The sequence below is a fragment of the Amphibalanus amphitrite genome, unplaced genomic scaffold (assembly GCF_019059575.1).
Source record: "Amphibalanus amphitrite isolate SeventyFive unplaced genomic scaffold, NRLGWU_Aamphi_draft 000142F_arrow, whole genome shotgun sequence".
In the NCBI taxonomy this organism is placed as follows: Eukaryota; Metazoa; Arthropoda; class Thecostraca; order Balanomorpha; family Balanidae; genus Amphibalanus; species Amphibalanus amphitrite.
Genome location: NW_024881637.1, coordinates 575,018 through 585,458, shown reverse-complemented (window position 1 = coordinate 585,458; position 10,441 = coordinate 575,018). Strand labels below are relative to the sequence as shown.

General features: G+C 57.2%; 1 protein-coding gene across 2 annotated transcripts in view; it reads right to left on the bottom strand.

Annotated features, from left to right (window-relative positions):
• Window positions 1-73: 73 nt before the first annotated feature.
• Window positions 74-10,441, bottom strand: part of LOC122382548 (rho family-interacting cell polarization regulator 2-like) — a 28,855-nt gene continuing 18,487 nt past the window's right edge. The window contains exons 9-18 of one of the 2 annotated variants that reach the window (XM_043368036.1): window positions 10,062-10,217; window positions 9,549-9,746; window positions 8,798-9,067; window positions 8,341-8,565; window positions 7,926-8,060; window positions 7,527-7,653; window positions 6,992-7,126; window positions 5,686-5,882; window positions 4,356-4,565; window positions 74-1,661 (exon numbers count right to left, since the gene is read on the bottom strand). In XM_043368036.1, the coding sequence (XP_043223971.1) occupies window positions 1,617-1,661; window positions 4,356-4,565; window positions 5,686-5,882; window positions 6,992-7,126; window positions 7,527-7,653; window positions 7,926-8,060; window positions 8,341-8,565; window positions 8,798-9,067; window positions 9,549-9,746; window positions 10,062-10,217 (1,698 nt within the window). In that variant the 3' untranslated portion in view covers window positions 74-1,616. Of the gene's footprint in view, window positions 1,662-4,355; window positions 4,566-5,685; window positions 5,883-6,109; window positions 6,217-6,991; window positions 7,127-7,526; window positions 7,654-7,925; window positions 8,061-8,340; window positions 8,566-8,797; window positions 9,068-9,548; window positions 9,747-10,061; window positions 10,218-10,441 lie in introns of those variants that run through there. The other variant, XM_043368038.1, reaches the window with a different exon arrangement.

Here is a 10,441-nt window from a genome sequence, read left to right as displayed (position 1 = left end):
GTGAAGTACTGATATCTTCATTCTGGGAAGTGCTTCTGACACGAGCTTGACAGCTCAATGGAAAGCGCCGTCATTCAGATATGGTATTTATTTCAGCGAGCAAGGCAGCACTGTTATTTGCGTTGCGGGTCAAACACTGGGGCGGGGAAGATTCAACGTACGCAGGTAACGCGTCTAGTCTGTATAACATGCAAATATACTATCCACACAGTTCTCTTCAGTGGCACCATGCCCAACAATCAGGTCAACAACTTGTGCCTTTCACGATCCGCAATTTGAGACGATTTACCACAATCCTGCATCACTCTAAAGACTGCAGATCAGTTGGTACAAACAGATCGGTAATACAAACACACCGGGCCAAACAAACACAGCAACTGATGGGGCGGAGCCAGGCTAAATAAAACAACTAAAGGATAGCTCAGACGGCACGGAGACATCACACGGCAAATACTGCAGTCTCTGATCGCGGTTGTGACGCCAGTTCTCTCACGTTTCCCGGAGTAAACCGAACACAGCCGCTCGCGCCGGACAGAGACCAACATCCCGCCTGGCCGCAGGACAGCTAAGTAGACCGCTAAATTTGAGTATCGTATTATTGTCGACATGGTAAGGGGACAGATCTGCACATACCGCTGGCCACTCCGTGTCAGCGGAAACACCTACTGATAAGCTCAGGGACAGCGCAAACTTCGCTCACTAATACCTGTGTCGTTGCAATTTCAAACATCGCATCGGAGAACAATCAAGCATCTTGTCAGCTAGCCACGAACGAGCGCCGATCAACAAACGTCACTCCAGCCTACCATTCTCTCAACAGCGCTCGGTTTCCAGACAGGACCGCCGTCTAACTACCCAACTAGTCAGGCTACCTTTGGCTAGCTATCAGCTCGAGCGTACCCGTTGGGGTGAGCCTCACTGCCACATAGTGACAGCGCTCGTACAGCCCGCGGCCCGGTCGGCCGGCGGGCCCGACCTGACCGGGTCACACTAAACGGTGGGAGGGTGGAGGTCTACCTCGGCGGGGAGGCAGGTAAACAGGTTTCAACAATGTTCAGAGGGGGAGTAGGCACTTTGGTGTTGGTGACCAGTGGGTAAGTTCGCTGACAGAGTTAAATGGGCCACCGGATACTCTTTAAACACTTTACAACACGGCTCACCTGCTCATCACTCTCACATATGCAGGAGCAGGCTCCTACTCAGCAGCAATTCGTTTCCATCACGGGTCAGCTGCAGTAAAGCCTCACCAGTCCTCTGATTCCTTCAGTCTCTGCACTATCCAATGTACCTATCCATCCAATACTGAGTACTTCAATACGCTACCACTGAGAGATGCCTAGTTCTCCGCAGCGGCCGGCGCCGGCCCTCAATTGGCTCTATCGTAAGTTACGAGCAGCCCACGAGACCGACCGGCCGGCTCTATTCGTTGTAGTCCTTGAAAGTGTGCGCAGTCACGACCAGTGCTGCTCTGACATTGCCTCATCAGCTGCACTTGTACACCGATCTTCTGTTAGCAGCTCGTCAGCAGCTCCCTGTCAGCTGTCAGCAGCGCGCTGCCAGCTGTCAGCAGCGCGCTGCCAGCTGTCATGTGGCGGCCGTCGGGCGGACTCTGTCTGTCACGGCGCTGGTTCCTCCGAGCGGCCGGCGCGGGCCAGCCGGGCCTGTAACGGACACAATACAGACGTCAATACCATAACCGGACAGAGGACACTGAGACAGGGGTTTGGATGGACACGGGCGAGCAGGCGAAACAAAAATTGCCAGACAATGAAAAATATCGTATCTCAGAACCAGTAAGACCTCCAAGCACAATTAAAAGTGACACCGGTCATTAGCAAAAGACTACAAGCCAATCGAAACGACGGAACATTTCAACGTCCTTCATTTCGATCACATCAAATAGTGCAGCAGCCAACCTTGCAAACCTAATTATCAAGGCACATTCCAGCCACTCGAACCGAGCAGCCAGCGAGTCAGTGAGGTCCACCCCAGTGGGGACAATGTCTCCTGTCAATCAGCCCGGTGTCGTCTCCGCAGCGTACGTACGCCAGTGCCGTCCCTCCAGAACCCCGTAACTGCGCAGCGCCGGGCCACATTCACACCGCATTAGCAAGTCCCCGACCCCGGGCGATGGTCAGACCCGGGCGGCCGCCGATACGGGGCGGCAGTCAGACCAGCGCGGCGCGGCGGACCGTCTGAGGCTGCTGATGTCGCTTTGTGATGGAATGAAACGAGAAACTACGTCTTCAACACTCTCCAAGGCCCGGGAACGCTGTGGAGGCCACGTACGAGTGATAACTCCGAGAGATAGAGTCCGGTACAGGACCGCAGAGTAACGGTTCGACCGACCCTTGCCAGTCTCGTCTGCATAGTTATCTGTCCAGTGCGTGACGAGCTACTGAGCGGGCCTACTAGCAGACCCATTGGAGGGTTGTACGTTACAGTCGATACTTTCTCCAAAAATGACGGCCGGCTACCCAACGCTGTTAGCAGTACCGATTTCGTAGTGGACTGAAAATACCATCCGCACACCACGGTTTGGGACAGAGAGTTAGTTTCAGTCGGCGAGACTGAGGGAGATGCACGCACGACCTACCAGCGAGCATTTCTCAGCCCGAGAAATAGTATGACAGGGGTCTATTAGGGAGACGCGATTTCACGGAAATGAGCCATATAAGTAAGCTTAGTATTTGTAAAGTAAGCTAGTGACTAGTGCATTTAAACTTGTTGCCTAATGCCTTTAACTAGTTTTGGTAGGAGTACGCACTGCACAGTGCACGACTCAGTAGCGCAAACGACAGATTCGATGACCAGCACTGATGTGATATAAAATATGGTTTACATTGTCACGGTTAACCAACACATGTTGCGCTTACATATATCGAGGCATTTATCAACCGGGTTAAGACGCATGTCGACACGCAGTAGCCTGATGTCCGCATTGTGATGTCTCGGGCAGCCGACAAACACGATAACACCATTACCCTCTCGCAATTTCCATATCGCGAAAAACACATGGCTCATTTACATGTGGGAATTTCATCTAAATTCAGTGGAGGCCAGCAGCTAGTAGAAATCAATGCAATGAATAAATCGCCGATCGCCATTGGGTGCCTTCTTCGGTGGTGTAGTGACTGGGGCGTCATGCATATAAACATCGTATTCCCCTTAGGGAACAGTGTCTATGCACATTGCGATCAGCATTGCGTGATGCACTGAATCAGTCAGTCAGCGCCTGCAGATAGGACGTGACGGTGAGACGCTGTGTACGTAGTACGTACTGCTCCAGCCGTCCTCTAAGTGACCTACGCTGCGTTTTAGGGCAGCCTCCAGGCAGAAAATAGAGCAGGCACGCCACTCAGTACCGTGGTATGGAGCTGTGAGCAGCTGACTACGGTACGTAAATGTACGGGCCCATGAAGAATACTGCAATACCCTACGCTACGTAACCTACGACCGTGTCTGGAGCTGCCATCCGCATCCAGCGACGTCGAACTGCCCCGGCACTTTCCCTCCCTCCTCCTCTGTTCCCTACGCTCTGACCTGTTGTAGCGCGGCCCGTCCGTCGGCCCCCATCTCCGTCAGCCCCAGCTCGGCGGTCCTCCCCCTCCCTCTATTCTCCCCCTCTCTGACCTGTTGTAGCGCCGCCCGTCCGTCGGCTCCCATGTCCGTCAGCCCCAGCTCGGCGGTCCTCCCCCTCCCTCTATTCTCCCCCTCTCTGACCTGTTGTAGCGCCGCCCGTCCGTCGGCTCCCATGTCCGTCAGCCCCAGCTCGGCGGTCCTCCCCCTCCCTCTATTCTCCCCCTCTCTGACCTGTTGTAGCGCCGCCCGTCCGTCGGCTCCCATGTCCGTCAGCCCCAGCTCAGCGGCCCTCCCCCCTCCCTCTATTCTCCCCCTCTCTGACCTGTTGTAGCGCCGCCCGTCCGTCGGCTCCCATGTCCGTCAGCCCCAGCTCAGCGGCCCTCCCCCCTCCCTCTATTCTCCCCCTCTCTGACCTGTTGTAGCGCCGCCCGTCCGTCGGCTCCCATGTCCGTCAGCCCCAGCTCGGCGGCCCTCCCCATCCCTCTATTCTCCCCCTCTCTGACCTGTTGTAGGGCGGCCCGTCCGTCGGCTCCCATCTCCGTCAGCCCCAGCTCAGCGGCCCTCCCCCTCCCTCTATTCTCCCCCTCTCTGACCTGCTGTAGCGCGGCCCGTCCGTCGGCTCCCATGTCCGTCAGCCCCAGCTCGGCGGCCCTCCCCCTCCCTCTATTCTCCCCCTCTCTGACCTGTTGTAGGGCGGCCCGTCCGTCGGCTCCCATCTCCGTCAGCCCCAGCTCGGCGGTCCTCCCCCTCCCTCTATTCTCCCCCTCTCTGACCTGTTGTAGTGCGGCCCGTCCGTCGGCTCCCATGTCGGTGAGCCCCAGTTCTGCGGCGGCGCACACCCGCCCGTCCGGGTCGGCCGAGACCAGGTATTGGAGGGGCTCCAGAAGCCGCGCCGGTCCGGCCAGCAGCAGCAGGGCGCGGACAGAGCCCTCCCGTTCACCGGGCTCGTCCGACTCCAGCAGCTCCAGTAGTGAGGGAATCAGCTGGAACGACAGCAGAGCGGCGGTTAGCATACAGTTAGGACGGCACAGCACAGGACAACACAACACACTACCGGCTTCCTTAGACTTCGGCAATGACGAAGCCAGCCGGAGACACGGGCAGCACAATCACAGCACAGTGTAGCAAGGCGGTGCAACAACTAACAGAGGGCACAAACATTGATACGGTCATGCAATGGTGCCGTGATCAACGTTTAAATGTCGGTCTATAGACTTCTTGTAATCACTGTAAGATCATAAACAGTTTACCAAATAAAGTAGCGCCTGAACAGCTAATAATGAAACCCACGTGCCAAAACGACAACCCTGACAGCGGACAGACCACCAGTCCCATTCATAACCCCAGGCAGACCAGGCTCGTTAAACAAAACACAGACGTTAACCACAGCACCCGATCACAACACCTAACCAGCTACCAGCTGCCATTCTGGCCGACCGATCGTTCTTCCATATGTGTCTGCTATCACTCATCGGTGAATATGAACCTCCCGACCCCGGTTCGTCTCGGCTCGTACCCTAAGCCCGGCCTCTACAGGACCGCCGCGGTGAGACTGATAGAGGCAGGCCCCCGGTACATTCAGATAGAGGAGCGTCGGTCAGCGGGGTCATATGACATATCACCATGGATGGCGGACGGCCGGGTTATATAAGGTATATAAACGTGACGGAGGCGAGGGATAGATAGAGGGGGAGAGGGGCTGGCGGCGTTGAATAAGGGAACACCAGCGTACCGGGAAGCTAGAGCCAATGTCCGGGGTGACTTGAGTATGACAAACAGCAGGGAAGTGACGGCCATACAGGACGAGACTTGGCACGAACCCAATATAGGATTAGAAAAGTTTCTTTCGCGAGATTATTATCTACTCCGGTAGAAGCATTCTACACCCCTCCGGTAAATACCTACCGTTTAGTGTTTACGCATCCTCTGGGTAAACAGCAGTGAGCAGTAAGCACATACCTGTCCGATGATAGACGGTACAGATCTATCCATAATTACACCCGATATATCGTACCTGTCCGGTGATGCAGTCTGTACGGCTGACCTCTCTCAGCCAGCCACAGACGGTCTCCGTGACCCGTCCTTTTATCTACCGTTCCGTACCTGTCCGGTGATGCAGTCTGTGCGGCTGACCTCCCTCAGCCAGCCACAGACGGTCTCCGTGACCCGCGGACCGGCCGAGCTGAGCAGCTGGCACACCACGCGCAGGCAGGCCGCAGGGGGAGGCATGTACACCAGCTGGGAGAGACGCCGGCTGATGGACTCGGCGCTATGAGACTGCAGGGTGTCCGTCAACTGGACTGGAAACAGAGTCAGAGTCAGAGTCAGAGTCAGACGGCGGCTGATGGACTCGGCGCTGTGAGACTGGAGCGTGCCCGTCAGCTGGACTGGAAAAAGAGTCATAGTCAGAGTCACACGACGGCTGATAGACTCTGCGCTGTGAGACTGGAGAGTGTCCGTCAGCTGGACTGGAAACAAAGAGTCAGAGTCAGAGTCGGACGACGACTGATGGACTCGGCGCTGTGAGACTGGAGAGTGTCCGTCAGCTGGACTGAAAACACAGAGTCAGAGTCAGAGTCACACGCCGGCTGATGGACTCGGCGCTATGAGACTGCAGCGTGTCCGTCAGCTGGACTGGAAACAGAGTCAGAGTCAGAGTCAGACGACGGCTGATGGACTCGGCGCTATGAGACTGGAGAGAGTCCGTCAGCTGGACTGGAAACAGAGTCAGAGTCAGAGTCAGACGGCGGCTGATGGACTCGGCGCTGTGTGAATGCAGCGTGTCCGTCAGCTGGACTAAAACAAAGAGTCAAGGGTCAGTTACTTTGACTGGGAACCCTTCCGCAAGGAATAATGTCCAGTCAGCCTAGCTATCGAATAGATTGTCTATGAGCAGCCCTGCACAACACACTGATAATGCATGGTCGTGGAGAAGCCGTTCGTTCCCGCAAACGGCGCCCTATCACGCACCAATGCATAGCTAACCGTACGGCGGTGGGGCAAGACTGTTCGACCTACCGGGCCGCCACGGAAAGGGCATCAATACGGCACGGCAAGGACGAAAACGAGACACAGAAGGTTGCAGCATCATTATATATGAGGAACGTGACACAGACGAGAGCATGAAACCTAAATAATTATCATCCTCATTACTTGTGATGCTGGTTCTGCCCTCTTGACTTGTTGTCCATAAAATTCCTTAGAAGAGGCCGCTTTCCTTGCGTGGTACTTCGATCGAATGGCGTATCTTATTCGCACTTGGAGATAAGATTCACAAGACTGTGGCCTATCCAACTCATTCTTAACAGCTAATAGGAGGAGTAACGTAAGCCAAACAGTACCCAGTGCCAGACCATCAGCCTGGATTAGCACCTCGTTTTGAGCCCCTACAGTGTCCACAGACACCCACCTTCCTCTGAGAGGTCCTCGACGACCCTGTCGAGCGTGGTGCCGTCCGTGAAGTCCCGCAGGGCGAAAACGGTAAGCTGCTGGTCCGGAGCGAACTCGGGCAGGTCCAGACACCGGCACACTACTAACCGGGACACTGTGGGCAGAGAGGGACAGAGGTCACCAGTGGACTGGGTCCAGACACCGGCACACCACGAGGCGGGACACTGGGGACAGAGAGGGACAGTCAGTGGAACACATCCAGACACCCGCACACTATCAGACGGGAGACTGAAACGACAGGCAATATAGGGTCCCCTGACCATTATTCTATATCGAGGTTTGGATCAGCAGCTAGTCTAGAAACAATGCGAAAAAAATATACAGCCGACAGTCGAGTCAAGAAAGCACTGGGAACCGATCTAGTCACGTGCTGAGCCTCATGGCCATGTAAACATTTTGGTACCCCAGCCCAGTCAAGAAACAAGCCATCCCACAAAAGTTTCAGCTAAACACTGTACCGTTTGAAGCCAGGGCTTTGCTCAGTGCTTACCCACCTTTACTGGCCATGGAGACGTCCCGGTATTCGAGTCGCGGCTGTAGCAGCGCCGACAGACGCTCACAGGCCGCGCCGGCGGTCACGTGGTACAGTGGCGCCCCCTCACACAGGTCCTGCCACAGCGTCTGAGAACAGAGCGACAGGTCACGTGGTACAGTGGCGCCCCCTCACACAGGTCCTGCCACAGCGTCTGAAAAAAAAAATGAGAGGGAAGTGATAGCGAGGCCCTCACATTCTTGGCAGTTACTTGTAAGCCACATAACGGAAGAGTAAAAAGAGGGCCCATCACACTTCCAAGTTGCTGGCCGTCTCAAGCGCTCGTCATTTTATGCCATCAAAACTTAACCCTATCACCCTGAGACAGCGCACTATCAGTCGCCACTCCCACCCTGCTCACCAGTATCTGCGTGTCGTTGAGTATCTCCTCCAGCGGCGGGCCGGTCATCATCAGCTCCAGCAGGTTCACCTGACGCTCCAGACGGCGCAGAGAGCTGGCAGAGCGGAGACGCAGCGGACCACACGACGACACACCCTGCCGGGAACGCAGCCGGTCAGACAGCATGTCAATCCGACACACGGGCAGAGTACAGAATACCGACGCTGACACAGATATGGACAGACGAGCCGACTGCTGACATGCACAACAAAATGAAACAGTTGACAATATTCGGACAGTTACTGACTGGCGACCAAACATCTCCGGCATCCTAGAACTCCCTACAGTCCTGCCAACCAGCTTGCATGCCTAGAATTCCCCTTTTCTCACCTCCAGCAGCCTGAGGCAGTAGGTAAGTTACCCCGCACCCGCTCACCTCCAGCAGCCGGAGGCAGTAGGTGAGGTGCAGCTCGGTGCACAGGTCCAGCGCCGACCGCGCCAGGTCGGTCAGGCTGCCCGTCTCGCTCAGACCCAGACTGGAGTCGGCCGTGCCGTCCCCAGAGGCCGCCTCCCGTTCGGGCTCCTCACTCAACTGGTGGACGATCGAGCTGATCCCCGAGTCCGAGGTGCGGGCCGTCATACCGGGCTCCAACAGGTCCGGCTGAGGAGGCGAGAAGGGTTGTCAGAGGGGAGGTGACAGATAAAAGCGGGTAACCGACACTGCTCATGAATCAAGAAAACAAGAACTGAAGATGTAACACGGTACGTAGCACTCAATTGGAGCACTCGTGCTACGGTGCAGAGTCAGTATTAGAGGACCCCACTCGAGACGGCATCAACCGCCCCGCCCTCGACCTTCTAACTCATCCACCCGGCTGACCCAGACCACCCACCTTGCACTCGCCCTCCTCCTGCTCCCCCTGCAGGAAGCTGAACTTGTCCAGCGCCGATTCCACGCTGACGTCCGAGTCGTGCGACCAGCGGCGACCGAGGCCGCTCGGACGGGCCGCCAGCCGCGCGGCCACCGCGCCCAGACGCGCCTCGGCCGGCGAGCGGTCAGAGGCCGAGAGGCGGGCGGCCACGGCGGCACAGACGGCCCGCAGCCGGCCAGAGCCGCGCCACAGCTGAGCGGAGCCCACCGGGAGCGGGGCCGGGTCGGACGGCTGGAGGAGAGGGGGCGCGGGGGAGTTAGACAGACGGCCCGCCACAGCTGAGCGGAGCCCACCGGGAGCGGGGCCGGGTCGGACGGCTGGGGAGAGGGGGCGCGGGGGAGTTAGACAGACGGCCCGCCACAGCTGGGCGGAGCCCACCGGGAGCGGGGCCGGGTCGGACGGCTGGAGGAGGGGGGGCGCGGGGGAGTTAGACAGACGGCCCGCCACAGCTGGGCGGAGCCCACCGGGAGCGGGGCCGGGTCGGACGGCTGGAGGAGGGGGGGGGGGGGCGCGGGGAGGTGAGACAGATGCCCTAAGGCCGACAGAAAATCTTACATGTACATGTTAAAATGCTTCGTTTAGCATCGCTCGAAGAAACAGAGGAATCAAAATGATTGACCATCGAATCCATGATTCTGTTTACTTCACCTACAGATACAAATGAGACTCATCCTCCCTACAGCCGTCCCTGCCCCACCGCCCCCACGCCCACCTGTTCGGTCGCCGCTTGCTGCTGCTGCTGCTGCTGTTTCCTCGCTCGGTTCTTGCGCTCAGCAGTCGCGTACCAGTCGCGTTTCATCTCTGGCCGCTTCTCCAGCGTGTACGCGGTGCCGGAGTCGTCGTCGGGTTCCGCGGAGCCGTCCGCGCTGCCGGCGCTGCTGCAGCTGTCTCGCTGCCACTGCTGGGACGACTGGAACATCAGACGGGAGGAAAGGGTCAGGACAGATATGCAACGGTGGAGGACATAGTTCATACACAGGATGTAGTTCTTAGAATGTTATAAGCTGACGTAAAGTTACTACCGCAGCATGGCAAAAGCGTTGTGTTTAACGCTGGAGACTGAATGAGTCTCAAGCATCTCACAATAAGACAGCCATGAGTGACTGACGCCAAGATCAACCAACAATAGTCAAAGAGCATCGAAGCCTTTTAGCGAGCAATCCAGAAATTATCGTCGGCTGTGCGGGAGGGATGAACTGCTCTAGAGGTCCAGTGCCTGTCTTACCGTCTGTCCTGGCGTGCGTCGTAGGATGTCCGGCGTGGAGTCGGCCAGGTTGACCTGCGAGTCGGACGATGTGACGGACACGGAGTCTGGACTGCCCAGACCGCTGCCGCTGCCGCCCGAGACCAGCGCCGAGTCGCTGCTGCCGCCGCTAGAGAGCTGAGGGATACATAGCAGTGTTAGATCGACACAGAGTCTGCCGCTGCCGCCAGAGACCAGAGCAGAGTCGCTGCTGCCGCCACTGGACAGCTGAGGGATACAGAGCAGAGTTAGATAGACACAGAGTCTGCCACTGCCGCCAGACATCAGCGCCGAGTCGCTGCTGCCGCCGCTGGAGAGCTGCCGGGGGAAGAGACGGTATTAAACGGAACTCAGAGCCTAGA